Here is a 24,354-nt window from a genome sequence, read left to right as displayed (position 1 = left end):
GCAGAACGAATTAAGTTCTTAACCCGAGGTACCACTGTAATTAAAGGAGACAGGGAAATAGCAGTGATCTGTGTAGGAGAGTTGAAAAAGGAGGGTGGAAAAGGGGGAATGTAACGGGGGTACAAAAGGGGTTGCCAAAAAAAAAAAAAAAAAAAAAGAGGACGAGGCATGGGAATAGGGTTGAAGATGAAAGCAGGGGCATGAAAAGGTCTGAAGAATAGGAAGAGATGGTGGATTCATAGCTGGGTAGAAAGGGAAAAGGATTCTTAGTACAGTGGTACCTCGGGTTAAGTACTTAATTCATTTCGGAGGTCCGTACTTAACCTGAAACTGTTCTTAACCTGAAGCACCACTTTAGCTAATGGGGCCTCCTGCTGCTACCGCGCCACCGGAGCACGATTTCTGTTCTCATCCTGAAGCCAAGTTCTTAACCTGAAGCATTATTTCTGGTTTAGCGGAGTCTGTAACCTGAAGCGTACATAACCTGAAGCATATGTAACCTGAGGTACCACTGTAGTTGCAATGTTTGGGAGTAAGAAGATGCAGGAGTTAACCACCGGGGTGGTTAGTGTGCAAGGAAAGTTTGCACAAAATGTGGGGGGACATGGAGGTGAAGGTGAAAACAGAAGAGCAAAGTGGCTTCAGAAATAGGATTGGGTATGTGAAAAGCAAGCTTAGTAGTTGCATGGGATGGGAAGGGGGAGCTCTGCTGTGTTAATGTGGGAGGAATGGCAGCGGGTTGGTTAGTGGAGTGAGCAGGAGCATAGCCCTTAACATGCAGGATATAATTCCAATTTTGGCTGACCTGCACTGGTTTCGTTAGTTTCTGAGCTCACTTCTAAGTGCTGCTTATTATCATTGAACACCTAAAATGATTTGCGTCAAAAGCATTTAAAGTTTCCCTTTTTTAAAGGGCAATTCCCTTATTCCAAATAGGATTCCTCGCAAGAAAAGGGAAAAGTTGACAGCTATGATGCTGGCTCCCACAATATTAATCTTGACTGTTAAAAGATCTTCTTTCTTTGATGGGCTCTTTGTGATCAATTCCCACTTCACCCGTTAGAATTTGAAAACTTGTTCTCGTTAATTTTGCTGCCATTTGTTTTTGTTTTCTTGGATTTTAATTGCCTGTGTTTGGATTTCATTTTTGTAAGCCACTCTGGGCAGAAAAGCAGCATAAACACACTGAGGAGAATCAAATGCTAAAGTTTGAAATCCAAAATGATGTGTCTGGAATAAAATAAGGCAGCTAAGTCTAACGTCTACCAAGATTTAGAACACAATAAGCTATTGGTGATTTGTGGTGTTACAAGTAGTTTATCCAAGGGCACAAGAACACAGAACGCTGCCTTATAACTAGCCAGACCATTGCTTCGTCTAGCTCAATATTATCCACCCTGACTGGCCGTAGTTCTCCAGGGGTTCAGACAAAGAGCATTCGCAGCTCCATCCAGAGGTTTTGGGGATAAAACCTGTGACCTTCTTGCATGCTCAACCACTAAGCTATGGCTCTGGTAAAGCTCATCTGAAAGCACTGCATGAGAATTTGACATGAGAAAATGTCAAAGAACAAAAAAGGTCACTGTTGAAGGCTATTAAATCAATTACCTTGTTGTTACAAAGCATACATATACAATTCTCATGACATTTTTACAGAAATAAGCTTAACACACCCCAGAATATTCAATGCTAGCTGGCAAGTTGCTTCCACTTTTTCTGAGCAACAGTGTGATGTCAGCAAATTTAGATCAAGGCAATTTTTGCTGAAATAAAATATGAAATAAGTAAACACATTAAAGTTATTTCCATGTGAACACTGACTTCAGTTTTGTATTTTTTTTTTAAAAAACTACCGTTTATTAAAGTGAAAAAGATTTGCATTTTCACCACTCTAATTGTATTCAAGCGTATCTTATTTGCCATGTCTGTGGGCCTTTTCCTACATGATGTTTTGGAAGGGACCACAGACATCAACATGATATGTCCAATAGCTGAGGGCAAAAGTGGGTTTTGGGGTCTGCACCCATACAATTTCCTAACAAGCAAGGCCTCTGACTTACGTATCAATTTTCCCAACTCTTCTGAGGGCTAACTTCTTTCTAACTGCCTAATGAACAGATAACAGCCCCCCTAAATAGATTGCTTTCCAAAAACTGGGGGGAGCTCCTGAATGAAGATACATCAACTATGATAGAATGATTGTTATTAAGGGTGGATGCTTGGCCAGTGATAGTGAGAGCAGGGCTCAGAGGGTAACCAATAGGGATTCCTATTTGCAGAAGGATGGGGAGGGGCATTCATACCCTATTCTGGACAATTTGTTGGGTTCTACAAAAGAACTGTGATGAGAGGGGGCGGGGAGAAAGGGTTGTCAGGCAAACTGCCATTCGTAAGTTGCCCACAGGTGCAATTTTGTGTCCCATTGTCTAAACACACCTGCGCTTGGTCTGGGTTGGGGGTGAGCAGTGAGGTGGCCAGATCTGCCAGATACAAAATCATTCATGGTCATTAAAACAAAAAGGGGCTGTGAAGAGCTCCAAAAGGACCTCTCCAAATGGAATGGATGGTAAAATGCCCAAGGTCATTCAACGTAAAGAAGTGTAAGGTGACAAACGGAGCAAAGTATCTTAATTGCACATATACATTTATGGGGTTTGAACTGGCAGTGACTGGGTCATAGCAGGTAGCCAGAATGCGGCAATCCAATGTGCAGTTGTAGAAAAAAATCCCATGCTGCAGATCATTAGGAAAGAAAATAAGACTAAAATTACCAATACCGTTACATTATACAAATCTGTGGTATGACTACATTTGGAATACTGCATACAGCTCTGGTCTCCTGAAAACAAGATAGAATCACAGAATTGTAGAGTTGGAAGGGACCCAAAGGTCATCTAGTCCAAACCCCTGCAATGCAGGAATCTCAACTAAAGCATCCATGTCAGATGGCCATCCAACCTCTGCTTAGAAACCTCCAAAGAAGGAGTCCATAACCTTCTGAGGGTGATATTATAATTAGAAAAGGTTCAGAAAAGGGCATCCAAAATTATCAAGCGGATAAGGAAAGGTTGCATTACTTCAGACTTTTCAGTTAAGAGAAAGGCCATGTAAGAGGAGAAATGATAGAAATGCATGGAATTATGCATGACATGGAGAAAGTGGGCAGAGGAGTTTTTCTCCCCGTCTCATAAAGCTTTGTCCTTTCTTTGGGCTTCCCACAGGAATAGGGTGGACATCCAACAAAGCTGAAGGTTGGGAGAATTCAGAACAAAGTACTTCTTCATAGTTAAGTTATGGAATTCACTCCCATAGGAGGAAGTGACGGCCACCAATTTGCATGGTTTTGAAAAAGGTCTAGACAAAATCGTGGGAAATAAGGCTATCAATGGCTACTAGCCATGAAGGCTATGCTCCATCTCCATAATCAGAAGCAGAATGCTTCTGAATACCAGTTGCTGGAAACTGCAGGGGAGTGCTATTGTGTGCTCAGGTCTACCTTGTATGCTTCCTATGGGCATCTAATTGGCCACTGAGATAATAAGATGGACTAGACGGGCTACTGACCTGATCCAGGAAGCTCTCATGTTCTTACCCGTTTCTAGATCACACAGCATAAAAAAGGCTGAGACAACATTATGTGAGCTTGTTGGGAATGAGGAACTTTAAACCCTTCAGATGTTGTTCACCTACAAATTCCATTACCTCTAATCACTGGAGCTGGCTAGGTTTCATAAATGTTGGGAGTACCAACAGTATCTGGAGGGGCATATTAACAAACTCTGTTGTGGAGGGACAAAAGAAGAAAAAAGAAGGGCCTCTCCTTTCATGTTTGCCTCTTCCTCCTTTTAAACCCTCAAGTATTTTCATGAAGCAAGAGTGAGAGAAGTATGGTGACCAAACAATGCTTCTTGAAGAGTCCGGGCACAACCAGGGGGGGTGGGGGGAGAGAAAGTGGTTACTGTTGCATATTTGTTCCTTTAACAGACATTTTAAAATTAGAAACAGGTATGTTATCCATACTTAACATTCAAATTCAACTTATCAAGTGAAATACGCAATAGTGATAACCTGCAGAAGATAAATTAGTCAGTTTTATCTACTATAGGCTTCACTGAAGTCTAACAATCAGTAAGAGAATCCATTTGACCCAACACAATTCAATCCTTTTCCAGCTGCATCAGCTACATATTTATATATGAAAAGGAAGTTGTGCTTATTTTTTCTGGCTTGTGTGTACATGTACTCTTTATTATGGCAGTATCACACTTCTATTTTGACCTTGGTGACATAAAACATTTAAGTAGGAACAAGTATTTTGAGCTCAAATACAAATCTTTACTGCTACCATGATGCAAATACTGGGTTGCTAATAATCTGTCTCAAACTGGTGTCAAGTGAAGGAGTAAGTCTATGCTGGACCAGCTCATCATTTAATTCCTCTTTCTCACCTACTGCTCCCTTGATGTGCTGCTGGGAAAGAAGTTTTTGAGATACTAGGACAGAGCCTGAAGTCATTTGTTTGATGCCTCAGTAGCAGGGCCATCTTGAGTGAAGTTCAATATGGTGGATGAGACAGTGGTCTCTCTGCCTTAATACTACCCTGCATCAACCTGATGTGCTATTAGTATATTTGCGTGCATGTAATGTAAACTTCAAATGACAAGGAAACTTAATTCTAAAAAAGGCAGAAGGAAACTTACATTTTCTACTGTAACTGTGAATGAGAAGAGAGGCTGTCATCTATTATGAAAGCTGTGTAATTATATTCGGAAGAGCACAAACTCTCATCTTCCATTGAAAAAGCAAATATTGTGTTTCTAATGCTGTTATAGTATATATTTTACAAAAGAGATACCAAGGTGGTAATATCAAAACAAGTAGTGTAAAAATGCATTCATTAAAAAAGATTTTTTCCAAAGCTGTGTTGTAGATGCTACCCTATAAATAAATCTAAATTTCAAAAACAAAAAGGACCTTTGTAAGATAACATGTATAAAACAAGAAATGAAATGTGATTTTATTTAAGGCAATACTGGGCTACTTCACAAATCACCACCTCAAAAATATACACTGCTCCACACTACTAATTTTCTATCACATTCACGATGGGTTATTCAATACCAAAATGTTGTTTAAAATCTTCAGTGTCAGCAAACTATTTAAAATTTACATTTCCATTATATTATGGAAGTGGAAGAATTTTGATCCAATTAAAAGCAATGCAAATGCAGTTATAGGAAAAAGTTTGAGTTAAGTACATATGAATACCATCCAAAGATATTGGATGTTTCAAGTTACAAACACAACTGTGTCAGTATGTATTTTAACCAATTAAGTGTGATCTGATCAATCTCTTCTCCTGTACACACATTTTATGCAAAACGAAACTGGATATGGTAGACTTACCTAGTTGTTACTTTAAAAAGTTTAAAAGAATATTTTAAAAACTGGATCACTTAGTTACAAATTAAAATTCTGAATATAAACGTGTCATTTAATATTTCAGACTTACAGACTGCTCACAGCAGCAAATGATTTACAATAATAAATATATACAAAAATGTATCTACAAATAAAAAGTACTGTTATATATGAGCTGTGACCCAGTGAAAAATACCACAGACAATACACAAATATTTGAGTCATGGAAAAGGACAAAAATCTGATAAAAAATTGAGGTTCTGATCAATTATTTACAAAACTGAAACAATGATTCTGTTCCAAGTCCCATAGGGATAAAAACAAAGAAATTTACATGACAACTGTCATGATTTTGCTAGGTTAAATCACTTCAACAGAAAACCTTAAGAAATAGTCTCATGCTCAATGGCTTCCTACTAAAAAAAAAAAAAAATGCAGTACAGGTCATGTTTAGACATTAATCCTCAGAACATAGAGTCCACACATATTACCCGATTATTTTGTAACCTCTGGATTTTTCTCCAAATGTCCATCAAGTCTTATCAGACTGACAATAGGTTTCATTTCCTGAAGCTGCTTCAACACAAGCTCAGTGCAATTTTTAAAAGTCTTATCTAAAACTATTTTTACAGTACCGCTACACTGAAATTGTGATGGGTTAGCAAACTGTACAGAGATTTCACTTTCAGAACATGATCGTGTTCTTGCAAACGAGGACTTGTCATTAGATTTTCTTGAGTTTGAATGAGAACCTTTTCTGGTTCCACAGCTATTGCAGGCTCTATCTGTAGGTTTCTTTTGCTTCACTGCAGACTCTTCAAGGAACTTGAGGAAAGATACTTCAAATCCCATAGGCTTAAATGAACTCCAGTCAAAAGATGCGGATTGCTCTTCAGCAGTTTGAACAGCGACAGCAGTTTCCTCCTCTCTCCGTACACTACTTACTTCAACAGCTAAGATTTCTTCCTGTTTCTCAACTTTCCGCTTTTTAATATGAGGATTTTTTTCTTTGTTTCCTCTTTTTAAGTTACCATTTACGTTTTGCTTTTCCGAAAGGGGAGAACTAGTTTCTTGGCAGTCATTATTTACATCAGAAGGTGGCTTTCCATGATTCTCTGAACTTGTGAGGTCCTCATTAACAAGTTTGGTAATGAACATTTCTGCAAGCTCATCCACTTCATCCTTCTCACTCTTCTCAGGTTCTTTTTGTGCCACTGGTGTAGAGGCTCTCAAGTCCTCAGGGGTTTCAGACAAATGTGGCTGCAATTCTGCATCACACGTTTTGTCCTCAATTGGCTCATTTTGTGAAGATACTTCTTTCTCCATTAAATCAGGATGTTTGTTTGAGACAATTAGGATATTTCTGTGTTTTGATGTATATGCTTTAGACAACTTGTGACATTTATAATGTCTAATTATATTATTTTCACTTGTGACAACTGACGAACAGCCTTCTATCATACATGGATATTGTGTGACCAAAGTGCTTGAACATTCTGATAAAGCATCATGCCTACTCTTTATTGAGTACACATACTTCCCACATTTCAAAGTATATGCCTTATTTTCATGGATCTGGCCCATTTTTGAGTTCTTGTTTTCTACAATTATAAGTTTCCTTCGCTTAGTCCTAATTGATATTTTGTTTCCATGCTTTCCTGCCCTATATTTTAATCCTTTATGCTTAATTTTCATGGTTTTTTCCTGATTAGCCTTACTTGAAATATTTTCCTGACCTGGTGTCAAGAATCGCCTCGGTCTTATCAGATGATCTTTATGCCTGTCATTATGCTTATTAAAAATATGTCGTAGGAGATTAGACCTTGTTGCATAAATACGATCACAGCCTTCACAATCACACTTGTACATGCCATCCTCTGTTTTTGTTTGTTTTATCTTTATTCCATGATCCACTTCTAAATGAGTAATATAATTAATATACATTGCAAAGGAAGACTTACATTCAGACTGATCACAAGGGAATCTTCCAACATCCAAGGCTGACTTCATGCTTCCAATTTCCTCAGGAGTCATTTCATGAAGCTTCATGTAGTGCTGAATAAGACTAGTGACTTCCTGAAATATCCGTGAGCAATTTCTCACCTCACATCTGAATTCTTTTACAACTACATTTGTTTCAGTTTCATCACAATCTTCTTCTTTACAAAACTCCTCATCTTTACTCGGCTCACTTTCTTCTTCTCCTTCCACAGAGAAGGAGGGCAGATCAGATTTGTGTACAGCTTGATAATGAAGAATCAAATTCTGCTGTATTGTAAAAGCAGCAAAACAACCTTGATGTACACATCTGTAAGGTCTGTAGGGACTATAACTAGTAGGAAGTTCTAAAGTTTTACATGCTGGTTTGGGGTGTTTTTTCTCCTCTTTTTCTTTCCTATGTCTTCTAATTTTGCGTACTTTGGGTTGTACCTGTATGTTTTTTAGTGTGGCAACATTATAAAGTTCAGGAGGAATGGTAACCACTTGTGGAGGTTTTTCCATTTTTTCAGAAACATCTGGTGTACTTTCTGGCACCACCTCCTCTGGGATCACCCTCTCTGGCACCACTATTTCAGGCACTTTCACAGATTCTATACATGCTTCTTTCTTTATTTCAAGATCTTTAGTCAATTGCGCTTCCTGTGCACTTTCCATTAGCACACAAGGTATACTCTTTAGTTCAACAAGCCTTGGTGTTAAGTTTGCAGTTTTGTTTTGGGATCTTCTCCCATAGGGTCTTTTTAGTTTTAGTTTTACCATTTCCTCTGTTGTAAAGTGATGTACCAGCTGACAGTGGGCCCGGAGGTTAGAATTTCTTGTAAATGTTTTTGGACAGGTAGCTACAACACATTTAAAGGGTGCATATTTCAACTGGTGTTTCTTAATTTCCAGTATCATTTCTGCAGTGTATTGATGTATTTTGCTGTAGTGTTTAAATAATGCATCCTTGGTCATAGCACTGTAACTGCAGCTTGGGGCCTGGCACATAAAAGGTTTATGGGCTTTTTCACTGAACCGATTATGCGTTTCTGAAGGTGGCTGGACAGGAGAAGTGCTCTCAGTTGTTACACATGGAACAAGAATCTGTGGTAGTGAATCTGCTGGAAGACAATGAATTATACTGTCAAACACTTGACCTGAAGTTTCACTTTCTAACTTCAGCTTTTTCAGACCTTCTAATATTTCCATAATCTGAATATCATCTTTGTGAGAGGTGTCATACTTAGAAGGGCTAATTTTATCAAGGGTGACATTCTGTATGTCTGCTATGTGTTGCGCAAGGTTGGATGGTTGAACAGTTTGTGAAGGGTTTTCTGATGTACACTCAGAAGTACTGATTTGCTGACTCTGCAATGACTCAATCGACACTTCCTGGTTTTCCATTTTAACTTCTACCATCTGAGAGTTCATAGCTGTTTTAATTATTTCAAGAGTCTTCTCAAAGTTTTCAATTACATTCTGCTCTGAAATCTCCAAATTGGAATTTTCCTGAATGCAGGAATCTAGAGTGACCTGAGAGTTGTCATTTTCAGATTTCACTGATAAGCAAACTGTTTCTTCATGAGTATCATGACTAGTATTAAAGTTCTCTTTGACACTGGCAATTAACTCACTGTCCACATTGCTCAGTTTTTGTGTAAGATTTTCCATTAACACTTGAGACTCATATTTTGTCAATACATTTGACTGGAGATTCTCTGTCGATATTTGCACATTTTCTTCAGCATTTCTGGCTAAAAGCCCCAATGTTGACAAATCATTAATTACTAATTTCTGTGAAATGTCAGCAGCAGCTTTCTTCTTTTTCTTCGAACCACCGACCCCCTTTTTCTTTAAGTTACTCAATTCTGAATTTTTGATGCTGCTTATGACTGAAATACGTGAAGTATTATTTCCAAAATTATGTGCTGTGGCAGTAGAATTAGAAACCAAGTTGGAACATAAGCCATTTTCAATAGTCTTAAGTATTAAGTCATCTGGAAATACTGGTAAGCTGTTGCATTCTTCTACTGAGGAAATTTTGGTGTTAATTGTTCTGTTTTGGTCTGATAGCAAGGTAGTTGGTAACGAAGGTGAGACACCTGGATTTGGCAAAACTGTTGCATTTATTTCAGTAGTACCAGTGATACAGCTAGTTGTAATTACATGTGGTAATATTTCTGTAGAATCAAAAGTACTTGGAATGCCTGCAGTTTCCAAGGCCTGTTTGATAATTTCATTTCCTTCTTCATTTTCACTTGCATTGAAGGTAGTCGTATTAGTCCGTGGAAACAAGTTCTGGAAAAAAGCAGTTGACCGATTTTCAGTAGCCAGCAGCTGAAGGAATGATGGCTCTTTAAAACACACTTCTGGATTAAAAGTTGGCTCCTGTTGCTGCTGTAAGCTCAATGCATTTGAAGAAAGAATCATACTGGCAAGTAGAGAAGATTGTCCATTAAGCTGTAGAGCTTCATGAGAAATTTCCGATTCATCTAGGGGCTTACAATAGGAGCGTTTAGACAGGTGGCCACCAAGTGATCTAGGATTAGAAAAAACCCTATAACATCGACTACAAATAAATTTGCCATCCCTGATTATTGCTGGCCATTTTGCCCGCTTGTTTTGCTTTGGCTTCTTTTCTTTTCCATCTGGATCTCGCCTACGAACCTTTTTCACTTTTTCTGAAACAAGGAGTTGCGGAGTGGTTTCACTGAAGTTACTCTCATTATTTACTTGTGAAGGGAAGAGCACATCAACACTTTCCTCTTTTGTAAAAGCAGAGTTATTGTTTCCTTCTAGGGAGGAAAAGTGACTGGTATTGTTCTCCATTTGTGAGAAAACAGAACTCGGACCATTATCAGCAAGAGAAGGAAAGAGAGAAATTGGACCATTTTCTGAAGGTAAAGGAAGGAAAGGATCTGAACCACTGTCAATGTTCAGAGGCATAACTGGTTTTTCTAGTTCGTCCAGCTGTGAAGGTAAAGTTGCACTGGACAAACTTCCCAATTGTGCGCCTAATGTATTCTCTGTTTCACTTTTAATATGGGATGATAGACCTATATTTATAACATTTTCCATGTTGGGTAATAGGGAATTAGTCATACTTTCCAGACGTGTTGGAAAAAGGGCATTAGACAGCTGCTGCAGTTGGCTTGTACAAGGGGGATTTGAAGTGGTCTTGGCTTGTTGAAGAAAAGCATCATTAGTGGGAGTAGATACTTGTGATGGTAAAAAATAAACAATTTTGCTATCATTTGACAGGTTTTGCAAACTGCTTGTTTTTTTACTCCTTTTATTCTTGCGCTGCATCTTAAATGCAGCATATTGATCAGGATGGGCTGTCTTCATATGTTTGCCAATGCTTTGGCAAGAATTGTAGACTCGAGTACATCCATCAACTTGGCAAGTGAACTTCTGAACTGGAGCTGCCAGTGGTATGACTGGAACAAAAGGAGTGCCGAGGCTGCTCTGGGTTGGAGCAAGTGCAATCCCTTCTAAAGTCTTTAGAGGCAAATTATAAAAATTGGGAGCAGTCTTAATGTTCTCTTCCATGGGAAGTTTGGGAGAGAGTAAATTTTGACAGCCTACTTGATTCGGCATGAAGGACATAAGACTTACATCTTTTTCAGGGCTTTTTGATGCAAGAACTTCAGGTTCAGGTTTAACTGAATGCATGGAAACTGTTTGGGACTCACCAACACAGTCATGTTCCTTTCCTTCCTGGAACAGTGCAAGATCATTACAAGTATCTTCAACTGCTGGGCATAACTGTTGGACTACAGATGCACCAGTATCTATTTTACTACTCAAAGCAGGTAATTTACCTTTTCTTGCCATGTTTTCTCTAATTCTTTGGCCTAGAAGAGGCATCAAAACACTGCTGGCCACAGCTACCGGTTCTGCCTTTGCAGGAGGAGCAGGTATAGGTTGCTCCACACTTTCTACAGAGATTGAATTAATCTGTTCCAGTACACTAGCTGGCACTTTTGTTCCCTCAGTCCTGAGAGATTCATCTTTGAACTGATCTGAGACATAATTTTCTGCTTTGGCACAGATATTTATACCATTTTCAGGTGGTAAAACAAATGTTTCTTTTGGATGGATTTCTTCTGCATTTTCATTTTCTTCTAAAGGTTGAGAAGAATTATTCTCACCATCAGACAGCTGTATTTTTTCAGATGATTTAGTATGGTCTTCAATATGCTTTTCTAATTCATTTTGGGAGCGGTAAACTTTTCCACAACCTGCAAATTTGCAGGTGAAGGTATTATAGTGCTGTGCTTCATGGTCATAAAGTAAGTATGCTTCTGAAAACACTCTCCCACATTTCGGAAACATACACTTTGCCTTGAAGAGTGGGTGCTCTTTCCGATGACTCAAAAGTTCAGCATAACTATTAAAGCTAGATTTACATTTCATCTGGATACAGATGTAGGGTTTGCTGCCACAATGCATCTGTAAATGATCATTGAGGTGGGTAACACTTACAAAATGGCGTCTACAGTACTGGCAAATGACTTTTTTGCTCTGCATTTCAAGAAACCGTTTAGCTTCTTCATTGTCTTTATGACCTTTCACATGTGCAATCAAATTTTTAAAGTATTTAAAGCCTTTCTTACACAAGCTAACAGGACATGTAAACTCATTGACAGGCAATGGTTTCTGAACTGGTGTTATCTCTGGAATGTAAGGTTTGTCTTTTTCAAAATTTTCATCATCAGAACCATCATTATCATTAAAAACAATGAAGTCTGCTGCATAAAGGCTGTTCTTTTTTATGTGCCGTTGTTCCTGCTTAACTACAGTATTGTTCTTCTTGTTCACACCAGTGGTTGCTGTTTTAGGTGGTCTTCCTAATTTTCTCAGTGGTTTCATTGCAGCCAGTCTCTCTTTACTAGACTTCTTAACGTGTAGTGTGACATGCGGAACAAATGTTTCTTTAGAATTAAAATTCTGTGCACATATCGGGCAACTATAGATTCCATCCTTGTAGTGTTTCTGTGCATGCCTTACTATTCTATGTCCAAGGAATTCTTTGTCACACAGCACACAATATTGCATGTATGCTTGCCAGTTCCTGAATCTAGCAGATATGAACCCTCGCTCTCTCAGTTTCTTTATTTCTCGGTTTTTCTGCTTTTTATCTCTAATGCTTCTAAGTAAGTTTGTAGCTTCATCAAAACATCCAGAAAGTCCATTCACTAAAGTTTCTTTGTTTTCATCTTGGCAGTCCTCTGCTTTTTCATGCATTTCACTGTCATTCAGCTCATCTATTGATGATACAATTGATGCCTCTTCTCCCATCAATGCAAGACACTGACGTTTTAGCATTTTCCAGTCCCAAAATTCTGGATCGAAAGGCCATTGAGTTTTTAATACAAGTAAGAGCTCACAGCGTAATGAATTTGGTATTGGAAGGTTTTCTTCATCATATTTCTGGTCAGGCTGATTATATAGCATTTCAACAGCATAGTATGCATCCACATTTGGCTCGAGGAGAAATTCACTCAGTTGACAAGCACGTTTAACCTCCAAATCATCAGGCAACAAACAAGATATAGTCTTGCAAATGGAAATCTTGACCTCTGTATTCTCACTGGCATCCAAACGCAATGCTTTCACACAAAGTTCAATGCACGTTGCAAGTCCAGCAGCATCGATCTGTAAAAGAGACAAATTAAAAAGTAATTTCAAACATTATGTAATGCTTACAATTGATTTCAGTAAATTCTATAAATGATTATTCAAACTCTTTCCCTTACATCTGAACATTAAACATACAATTAAAAAACCCATATTTTTGCATTAAATGGATAATGGTCTACATTTTGTCAAAATTAATCACTTCTTCCAGGAACAGTTTTTGATTTATATGGTCCTGTTGCAAACTCTTGAAAAAACCCCATACTTATTAAGTGAAACCAGCAACTGCCTTACAATATACAGAAGCACAAAAAATAATACTGGGGAAAAGAGCAACTTCTTTGTCCTTAATTCAGTTGTGTCCCGCAAAGCTCAACATTTATCAGAGCTATTACCTGTAAATGCCATTCTCAAACATCTCTGGGTTGTATCCAGAGAAACGTAAGCATAAGGATGTTTGCATGAGAAGAATTTCCCAACCCAAATTGCAGCTACCTACATCCATCAAATAAAATGTTTCTGATGGCTGGAAGATGAGATGCTGGAATGGGAATGAATGAGCTGAAATCAGACAGCAGTATCATATAGCATTTCATGTGAAGGACACATGAAGAAAATCTACTTGTGCAAATGTCCTCTTATCTGGATCCAACCTAGTATCTTTAGCAACTCTTGGGCAGACATCGCTATACAATTTAAGGCAGAGTCAAGCAAACTAAGGTCCCAAACTAATTTTTTAATACAACTGACCTACTAAGACCTATTCCCTGGAAGAACTTCCACTTGCCCACATCATCCTGAAACAGGATGTGGAACTATCTCCCCTATACTTGTATTACCTCCACACTATAGGCTGTTCTGTTACAACTGTTTTATTATTTCATTGTTCCTTTGGTCTTGATTTCATGCTGGCCTGGTTTCTTGCTGTATTTTGATGTTTGCTTTTTAACAGTTGGAGGTTGTTTTGGTGCTGCTCTGCATTTGACTTTTTTTCTTTATTTTGTTTAGCTGTTGACTTCTAAATTTTGAGCTGTTTTTATTTGTAACCTGGTTTACTGGCCTTTGGGCAGGAAAATAGCCTAGAAATATAAACATAACAGGAAAATAAATACTTTACCCAGGATGCTATTGAAACAGAGTGAGCAAAATTTGGCTGTATTGTACCCAATGCAATCTTTCTATTTCTTAAAACTGATGTAGGAGTCAAGGCCATCTAGAATGGTCAAAAGCAACCACAAACTCTCTCCCACAGATGGGCTCATCCTCCCTCCCTTTCTTTAAAAGATGTTCTAAGCAAATGTTAATGTTTTGGACATTTTTGGCAGCCAGAGATACTAAGTGCAAAGTGCACACTGTCATGCCAGCATTCTCTGGGACAAGAGGAAATTATGCTTCACAGGAACTTCTGACTGCTAGTTTATGCATGCAGATACCATAGTTGGAAGTGCGAAGAACTGTATTTTCATGTGGTAGGCGCACTATACTTTGCAAGTCACTACCAAGTGGATTTCAATTCACAGCATCACGAATAACCTTACTGCACATCCTTACCTCTGAATTGATTACTTTAATTAGGAAGAAAATGTGGTACACTGTCTTTGTTAACACAGAAAGTTGACGACATCTCTCTAGATATATTTGTACAGAAGGCTCCACCCTTTGCTGTAGTTTGCTCCAGAAGAGTGTCAGTTCCCTGAAAATCAAGATTTACAAAGTTTATACTAACATTGAAACACCGTAGTCACTAGAAGCAGGTGTGTGTCTTTCTCTCCTGCTGGAAGGAAGTGGGAATTTCAAAATGGCACACTTCCTTCTGGCAGAATGGGATGAAAGACTTTCTCATCTTCTCACCCTCTCACAGTGGATTGGGGTGAGCTGTGAGAGATGTGGAAGGATGGGGATTCACAATGGGGAGGGTAGTGTGTTGGCAGGGGTAGCAAGTGGGCAGGGGTGGAGGGAGGGGGTTGGGAGTTGGCAAGCAATGCAACAGAGGTGGCAGCCCCATGCCCTATAAATGAAGGTAAACAATTGCTAGTATGGCACCTTGGGAATTCCCTGCAGCTTCTACTTACTGGGAAATTTTGGAAACAGTTGGAATACAAAGAAAAACAATAGCTTCAGAGGCAGCCTACCTGTAATATATCTTGGCCAAAAACAGGAGAAAGATTACAGTACATTTAAAATGAAGTACACTTCTATTTATATACCCTAAACTATGCCTGGACACATGGAAAGCAAGTCATTCTTTCTGAATACTTGAGATGGGGAAATTGGCTTGCTTAATGCATCTTGAGCAGCATAAAACTAAGAGTGATTTACAATCCATCATTCTTGAACTTGTGATTGAAATCTTATTTTAATAAAATTTACAGAAAAATCCTGAATGTTAAATGTGCTAACATTTTCATGACTAAGCATTTCATTTCAAGTATTATATTTTCCCACTTAACACTCAATATCTATCTTATATGGTAAGGACACACGTTTCAGCGTTAAATATGCTCTGGTTTATGTTCACAAGGAGCAGTCTACTAGTCATTTCACTGCATAGTACTTGGAAATGTGCTGGTATAATAAAATCGCACAATGATGAGGTAAGAATTTTAGATATATTAACTTAACTTCTATTACATCAGTCTGCTAAGAGCTGTAGAATTTGGTTCCTACAGAGGTAAAACTACTGTTGCTTTGTAATATTTGATCTCCTATCTGATCCTTAATTAGGATAAATTATGGACACCAATGGCACTAGCTATCACAAGTTATGACAAAATACTCAATTTTATAATATTTCTGTTCCATTACTCCATTTGTATATTTGCTGTATAATATATTCTAACTAACATAGTTCAAAGGATTCAAACCTACCATGCACAATACATCTCTCCCTGCTGCAGTTGACGAGATAAAAATGCTGCACATAAAATAAGAGCACTCTTTTCATCTCCTTCAGATTCTAGATTACAGATCATTTCTAAAGCATCTTTGCAGTCTATAGCTGCAATCTGAAGAGTGAGGGAAAAAAGATTAAGTAATTTGTTTTCAGTTAAAATATTAAATCCGATTACATCAAAACATGCATAGTACATATCAGCAGTTTAAGCAATTGCTTTAAACATTGATAGTCTATGTAAAAACCATGATTATTTTTCAAAAAGAAAAAAATCTAATTTGTACAGTTTATACATTACATAAATCATCTCAATGATCTCCTAAATTTATACACCAGCATCTTCTATTACACTTATCCAGAGAGATTGAAAATACTGCTAACACAGACAAAAATACTTAAGTCTCTATGTATATGTTTTATTAGTTTATGGGAGGGATTTAACGTCACACTCTTCTGATCCTTCTGTCAGTGCAAGCATTTCTGTTTGCCAAACAGAATAACCACTCACCTCTCCACCTTCTGAGTACTGTTCTGGGGATTCGCCTTACCAACACACATAGGTGGGCAGAGGGGAAAAGATCCCACTGTGCAAGCAAAATGTTTTGTGCAGGGCTTCTGCTGATAGGTCTTGTTAGGGAAATCCTGCCCTATGCTTGTAAGGACCTGGACAAATCATTCCCAAATATAAAATAATCCAAGTGAAAGGACTCCAGGAACCAAAGGACTTAATTTTGGTTAAGAGACTGGGAGCAACCTCTTGGCTTCAGCAAGTTCATGAACTGCCTTCCTTTCCTTATACAGTACGAGAACCCCTTTCTTCTAACCCTTTTCAACTTTAACAATGCTGCAGCAGAGCATCTGCGCTGAGGTCAATGCCAGCCATGGTTAAAGGATTTGAAGGTAGTCAAAAGCTTAGCATTCACCAGGTAGTGTGGTTAATGCTGAAAGAGGAAGGGCATTTTAAAAGATATTAATGCCAAATGGAGTCATTCTGTCATTTCTCTTCAAAAGCTCGAACAAGGCTGTCAGTTCCTTTCTGATTACTGCCAAAGAGGGACTAACAGATATGAATGTTTCAAAGACTGACCACTGAGCATATTTAATTACCCCTTATCTTAAGAGCTTCCATGAAAACATTCATCTCCCAGAATTATTCAAAACCATGAATTCCCTCCTAACCTTTCTATGCCCAATTGTTCCAATTTAAAGGCCATTATATCCAAATACTGGGTACTATACATTAACGAATAGAACCCCATATAATAAAATATGGCAAACACCTCAACAATTCTTTTTTAAGGGATAAGAGTCAATGGGTGAAATTAAATATACCACCAATGAGAATATTTCTGCTTGCCAGATGAAACAATCTTCCTTCTCCTCCCTGCCATGCTGTTCTGGGCATTCTCCCAACTCTCCAGGGAGGACCTGGGGCAGGTACAGGGGAAGAGAGGGGGAAAGCTCCATTGAGCTAGCTGGAGTCCTTGTGCTAGCTTCCATGAATGGGGTAGTTGAATCTGGCCCAAGATGTTTTATACCTTACAGTTTGCACTGACTCAAGCTTAACTGTTCTAGAACACAAGTAATTCTTTCTTCAGAGAATGTTACCACATGCACTTCTGAACCATGTTTCCCAATACTCTTATTACTGATGCTTTGAGAAAGTCACAAGGCATATTTCTAAAACATACTTACCTCCTGCATTAGCTTTTCATTTGGTGACCCAGAACAAAGGCAGACTAGATAGGTTTGCTTAAAACTGCCTTTGCTGCTGATTTCTGGATTGTCAGAGCACACTTTTGCCAGGGCAGTTGCTTGAGTTAACTGCTTTGTTTTCATCAAATGCTTAATGCGCACATCCAGTAGCATAGGGCCTTCAAAGGTTAAAAACTGATTCACTGAAAGACAATTAGACATATTGTTAGCTCACCATGCAGTAAGTGTTAACACAGGTCTACATACCAGTATTTATCATGAAAGGCAAAGGCACTAACTGTTAGAAGGATTTTGAAAGGGCCCAACTTGACTACAGTAAACCTATTTCAATTTTAAAAAAGCAAGCCAGAGCTTCAATTCTTCCCTCTGATCATCAATGTGGTTAAGAGTTTGGACATGATTTCACTGCTGTACATTCCCTCCTCAATCCCTCTCACCATAAGAGTATAGAAGCTCCTGTTCTGTCACCAGTTATCATGAAAAGAGAAGTAGAAACATGGGTAAGGGTGTTCATAAACCCAAGTTCTACCTTGATTCCTTCTCAGGGACAACTTCTGAACAAACCCTATGATATACCAACTTTTCTTAATTATGGTATGGGAAATAAGTGAGATTACCCTTTTTGCAGTAATATTATTTGTATTTCAACATAATTTACTTCAGAGAACACAAGTTATAATGAGGGGAGAGGGGGCTGAACAACCTTCTTAATGAACAATTTATACTAGATGGTGTCAAGGTAAGATTCATTCGGCACACAATTGTACAAATATATGACTACAGGATTGGTAGAACCAACAAATAATCCTAATAAATAAGACCACAAACTAGTCTGCAATTATGTATTTTTTTATAACAGGAGAGGGACTGGAGGGGCTACAGAGGGAGACAAAGAAGTATTTCCTTCCTGCAACAATTTGTTGTATTTTTATGCTAAGCACCAGATTCTGGCACCCTTCTTGGTTTCTACACTGGGCGCACGGTAGGAACAGTGTTCCATTCCTCCTCCACTAGCTCCTTCACTGCATGGAATTCCATGCACCTTCTGACATGCAGTTCCTTATCACCTATGGCTCTCAAGCTAGCACTTACAAAGAAAGCTGCAGCAATGAACATATATAAGAGCCAGTGCCAGTGGCATAGCGTGGGGGGGGGGGGAATGACAGGACGGGGAGGGTTGCAGCTCCAGACACATTTCTTTTGAGGGTGTGCAACTAGGTACCCCCACAACAGGTTCCCTCATTGAAGGAAGCCGCACCCAAGCCCAGCCTTTGGGGTTGGGGAAGCGAGGGCAGCGGCTCCTTCTCTTTAGGGCCACTCCAGGGCCAGCTGAGAGGGATCTGGCACATGAGGTATCTGCGGAAACAGCTTCCTTGTGTGGTGGCCCAACGCAGCAAGACACCCCCGGGGTCAAGCTTGACCAACAGGCGGAAGTGTTGGAGAGGTGGTGGCAACACCCCTTTCTATCACTGGGTGGCAGCATCCTTGTGCAACAGCCCAAAGCCAGTCGCAGCGTGAGTGGAGGGTAATGACTGCTATGCACACCTATGTGAACAAGTGAAGTGATGAACTGGGGTGCACGGTGCAGTGGGACCAAATTGTGACCCACCTTGAAACCCACCTGGCCAGGCTAGGTTCCATCAAGAGAGACACTCCAGATATATTTTAAGTTGCACATATAAGAACCAAATTTAAAATTGTTTAAAAGGTTTTTTTAAACAAAACAAAAACAGAACCTGATTAAAACCTACTTGTTTTTCTCACATGCACACACACCAATTTTTATATTTACAAAGAGATTTTAGACACTGGTCTTTAGAAGAAGGGTAAAATGAGAGAGAAATTGGAGAAGAATCCAGATGGCTTTATATATACAATTATGACTCATCTATAGAGTCTAAAGGTAAAAAACCAAAATAAATCAATAAAGCTAGGATGCAAAAGTTAATTAAAAAAGATCCACCAAAAAGGTTAAGGAAATAGATTAAAATCAATGTCACTGCAGCCTGTCTGGATTAAGTAGCTTTATAATATGAAAACAGATATTCTTGCAGATAAATTAATCGTTCTAATTACTTTTCGGAGCAGGCTGATGAAATGGGACGAAAGAGGCAGATTCAGTATTATTACGGCTACAAAAAGACAATTGTGATTTATGATTCAGAGGTCAATCTCATCTGAATTCAGCCATGAATTATTTACAAAGATACTTTCCAGTATAATAATATTATATAATAATAATAAATAATATTTTTAACTAACACACTGATTAAAAACAGGCTTTATCAGTGATATCCACTGAATGATAATACAACTCACAACAATAATTTCAAATACAAGAAACAAACACATTTTATACTATCTTCCAACATTAGGTACGTTGCTAGGAATGCTCTTTACAACTTAGGAAAGAGACTTAAATGCAATTACTGAATATCCCTATAATTCAAATTTCAGAAGCCAGAGAATAAAATGTATTCATCAACAGACAAACTTGCCTTTTGTCCGTTCTTGTTACTGAATCTCAGGCACATAAAAAGGTATAAACCCAATATTAAGTGTTAAAATTACTACAGTAATACAGTATCAGTCCAATGCAGCTAAGCACTGGCTTACATTCTAGAACATAACTACATTAATGCTGCAAAGCAAGAAAGCTTCACTGATAACAATGAGGCGTACTTTCAATTAGACTTGTTTCAGACCAAACTGTAAGGTGATTGAACTTTCCACTTTTAAATGTGAAAGGCAAACAGGGCGAAACAACAATATGTGATCAGTAACTGCCCATTAAATATTTAACACCAATGTATGTGTGAATCAGTAAAGACCAGTTAATATTTACAACTAGTATTTATACCTTAACTATGTACTTGTATTTTTGTTATAAAGCCTTCACAATTAAGTTTCTAAATTTCATAAATTAAATTTGTGAATTATATCGTAACTTAAAATGATCTATTCAGCCAATCATTATTTTCATGTTTTTGAAAAGTGAAACAGTATGTGCATTATTTTCCCATACCTTTTAAGAAAGACAAAGTTTTAACTTAAGTAAGCATGGAAAGCAATTGTAACTTTGTAATTTTGGAAGGGTCAAACAAATATGTAACAGGCAAAAACTTACTAATAACAGTCTTCAATAAGTCTCCCTATACTGACTTGAAATGTTTTGGCAATGCTTTCCAAAACCAAATGTCAAGGTATATTTTTCACTAACTGCAGCAGCAATTCAACAAAGTGATGTGCCTGCATGGGAATGGTGAGAGAACTACGGTACATGTACATCTAGTTTTGTTTGATGTTTTGGTACAGCAGTCCCAATGGCAGAAGAGAAGCCTCTTCTTATACTGAACAGTGACTTTGGCAATGACAACAATTGTAGTGAATACATGTACAGGCAACTCCCTGCTTGCGCAGGAGTTGTGTTCTGGGCCACCATAAGCCCATTCCACCTCCATTCCACGGCCAAAAATGATGCGTACATTGGTGGTTGTGCGTCAATTGGACACACACAAAATGGCACCACCTATAATCCTACTCAGGTTGTACATGTAGTTCTCCCCGACAATCATATACTGCTTCCTTGATTTGCAGCCTTAATTTTTAATAGACACTTATAGCTTGCTCAACTAACAGCATTCCTCGACCTGGAGCCCTCCAGATGTTTTTGGAATGTAACTCTCACCAGCCCCAACCAACACCGCCAGCAGTCAAGGATGATGGGAATTGTCATCCAAAACATTTAGAAGGCACAAGGTTGAAGAAGGCTGACATAAAATAAGGCACTGGGCTAAATAAAACATACTCAGAAAATATGTATGTTTGGAGGGTTCCCAAATTAGAGAAAAAAATGGGGAAGGTAATTGGATAAAGATAAATAAAATAAATAAATAAATAAATAAAATTATTAAGACAGTTTTGGGATGATGAGGAATAAAGAAAAAGAAAATAGGCAAATAAAGAGCAATGAAACAAAGCAGTAATGAATGAATATGGCTGATAGTGACTTAGGACAACAGAACACTTTAATTACTTTCCCTTGGTATAATAGAGTCCATGTTTGTAAACCTGTCTTGTTCAGCAATTATGTCTATGTTATAAATAGTTCCAGTCGCTATCTTCAACAACAATTTTTGGTACCCTCGCCCATCTGACTGGGTTGCTCCAGCCACTCTGAGTGTCTTCCAACATATATAAAAACATAATACAATATTAAACATTAAAAAACTTTCCTATACAGGGCTACCTTCAAATATTTTCTAAATTTGTGTAATTAATTATCTCCTTAACATCTGATGGGAGGAGGTTTATTTATTTTGGTTTTATTTTATGTCTGTTTTTGTTGAACAGTGATCTATAATTGTATGTGGACTATGTATATTGTCATCAGATTCTGATTGATAACACTGTGTTATGCAGAATTTTGAATAAACGTTTCTTTAAAATTAAAATAGAAAAAGAGAGTAAACTATCAGGATCACTTAAAAGAATGCAAATGAGACACAAAATTGCTTTGTTTTGCCACTATTAAACCATTACTTTATAATCACTAAACAAAAAACCAGACAATGTTTATATTGTAGCAAAACTGCTATGTTTCAGAACTTTTAACACAGCGATATTCAGACATTAAAATGTCTTGCAAATTTACTGTGTCATATCCACAGAAAAACCTTGAATTGCTTTATAGAAGCTCTTTAAACACTGTTCTTTGGAGAACAGATGTTGATGCATCACCTTGTTCTTGTATGCTCTGTGTTCTTTGCTAGTTCTGCTAGCAGTGCTCACTTGAAAATGCCGGACATTGATGTTGTTTGGCCTTTGTGCTACACATCCACTCCTATTTATATCAGCTTTGCATTGTTTCTGGAGTTTTGGTGCCAAGTGAATAGAACACAAGCGTGATTTTTTTCAATCATGTCAGTCACTAGCCCCTGCCCCTATTGCTCTGAAATTTTGCACGCTCCTTTCTTATAGGCACCTCTATGATATATGCCATTTTAAAAAGTAGTTGTTCACAAAACCACAGGGCGTAAAGCAAACCACCTTTAGTTCTCTCTGTCCCCTCAATCAAGTTTACAGGTGGCTAATACACAAACCTTTGTCTGCAATTTGGCAGGTTTCTTACCTAGGCTTACCTAGCTAATCCTCATGTCTACAATTTTTAGACCAAGTGTCCACAACACACTCCCATCCATTTGATCTAGGGAACCACCCAATAACAATGTCTCAGTCTTATGTAGATTGTCAGTTTATTGGCTCTTGTCCAGTCCATTACTAAGGCAAGACAACGGTCCAGTGTACCACGTCTTGGTTTCAGTATCTGGTCTGGGTACAAACTGGGGTTAGTAGTAACCATCATTTGCCTGAGTCAAGCAATGTGACATTTAACTCTTAACTATTTTTGACACCATGGCAGGGGTGGGGAGAAGAGCAGACTGTCTCAGTTCACAATGGTGCTTCTGATAATCAAATCATACTTTGAGAAGTTACTCCATGTTATGAGATTAGAGTAACTGCCTCACTTTGCATATTTAATTGTGCAACTTATTAAAATCAGCTTAAGTTTTTAAAAAAGATAATGACAAGCTAAGTAAGAAATTAGAATATATTTTCCTAAACTAAGCAACACAGGCGTGCTTTCTTAACAAGAAATGCACACACAGGCCATTGTGAAATCTGGGAGAAAGTTATTTTAATAACTAGAGATGACAGTTCTGTATATGCAAAGGTTTAGTACTGTTCATTGTTAAACACAAAATGATGCATGTATTCAATGTTCATTTTCCATGCCCAATCCAAAACATTCATATTCTTTTCCATCTTCCACATGATTCAGTGACTAATTACATTTCTTATTTTTTAGCCTTGCTCTTCCACCCACGGTCCCTAATAATCCTTTAAACCACAGTGTTTATCATTTCAGGTAACCTGTCTTGCATTAACAGAGGAACATTCTCTGCTATCACTGAAATAAGATACGGAAGGACCTTGAGGTTTAAAAAAATGTCCATTTTTAACTCATGAATCGGAACTGTACGTCACATTAATATTATTAACATCTGGAGTTTTAATGTCAAGGTTTTAGTTTTCCTCTTGCAAATCCACAGCAACCTTTAATTTCACGGTACAGTTAACCTGTGAGCAAGGATGATCACAAGACCAAGTTATGCTACAAAAACACAACCATAACACAAATAACACAGTCAATGCAGAAACAAGATCTATTTTAGAATACAAAAATAAATTTTAAGCCACTATAAACTTCACTCTGCTCAATCTTCAATGAACAATAGAAACCCAATATTTATCTCTCAGACACCCACCCATACCACATCTAATACAATTCTTTATCAAAATAAATCCTCAATCATTAGTTCCCCCCTATGATGTTCTTTCCTTTCTCCTAAAGGCTAACCCTGCCGTGCAGGACATTTTTAATTGTGTTTATTATGGTTTCATCATAGTTTTAGTTGTATTCTTACATAAATAAACTTAAGCCCAACGCCTATTTGGCAAGAGGCCTCAATTCAAGATTTAATATTGTGCTAACTAAATTTCTAGTGTGAGCAGCACTATTCATAAGCATACCATTTGTATGTACTGTAGATGGTAATTAATAACAGCGTGGAAATTAATGCAAACTTCATTCAGACCATTATAACTAAGGGACTAAACTCTTAAAGTACCTTAAAACC

At 38.0% G+C, this 24,354-nt stretch overlaps 1 protein-coding gene and 1 long non-coding RNA gene across 4 annotated transcripts in view; both read right to left on the bottom strand.

Moving 5' to 3' along the window:
- LOC310840798 overlaps positions 1 to 500 on the bottom strand; it is a 59,751-nt gene extending 59,251 nt beyond the window's left edge. The window contains exon 1 of the long non-coding RNA XR_014562148.1: positions 282 to 500. This is a non-coding gene — a long non-coding RNA (uncharacterized lncRNA). The remainder of the gene's footprint in view (positions 1 to 281) is intronic.
- Positions 501 to 4,993: 4,493 nt separating this feature from the next.
- ZNF292 (zinc finger protein 292) overlaps positions 4,994 to 24,354 on the bottom strand; it is a 29,456-nt gene continuing 10,095 nt past the window's right edge. For all 3 annotated transcript variants that reach the window (XM_083729662.1, XM_083729661.1, XM_083729663.1), the window contains 4 exons: positions 17,633 to 17,835; positions 15,913 to 16,049; positions 14,596 to 14,737; positions 4,994 to 13,062 (listed from right to left, as the gene is read on the bottom strand). In XM_083729662.1, the coding sequence (XP_083585788.1) occupies positions 5,917 to 13,062; positions 14,596 to 14,737; positions 15,913 to 16,049; positions 17,633 to 17,835 (7,628 nt within the window). In that variant the 3' untranslated portion in view covers positions 4,994 to 5,916. The remainder of the gene's footprint in view (positions 13,063 to 14,595; positions 14,738 to 15,912; positions 16,050 to 17,632; positions 17,836 to 24,354) is intronic.

This window comes from Podarcis gaigeae (genome assembly GCF_964106915.1).
Source record: "Podarcis gaigeae genome assembly, chromosome: 3".
NCBI lineage: Eukaryota > Metazoa > Chordata > Lepidosauria > Squamata > Lacertidae > Podarcis > Podarcis gaigeae.
Note: the sequence above shows the minus strand (reverse complement) of the source record. Positions and strands in the feature narration are given on the sequence as shown.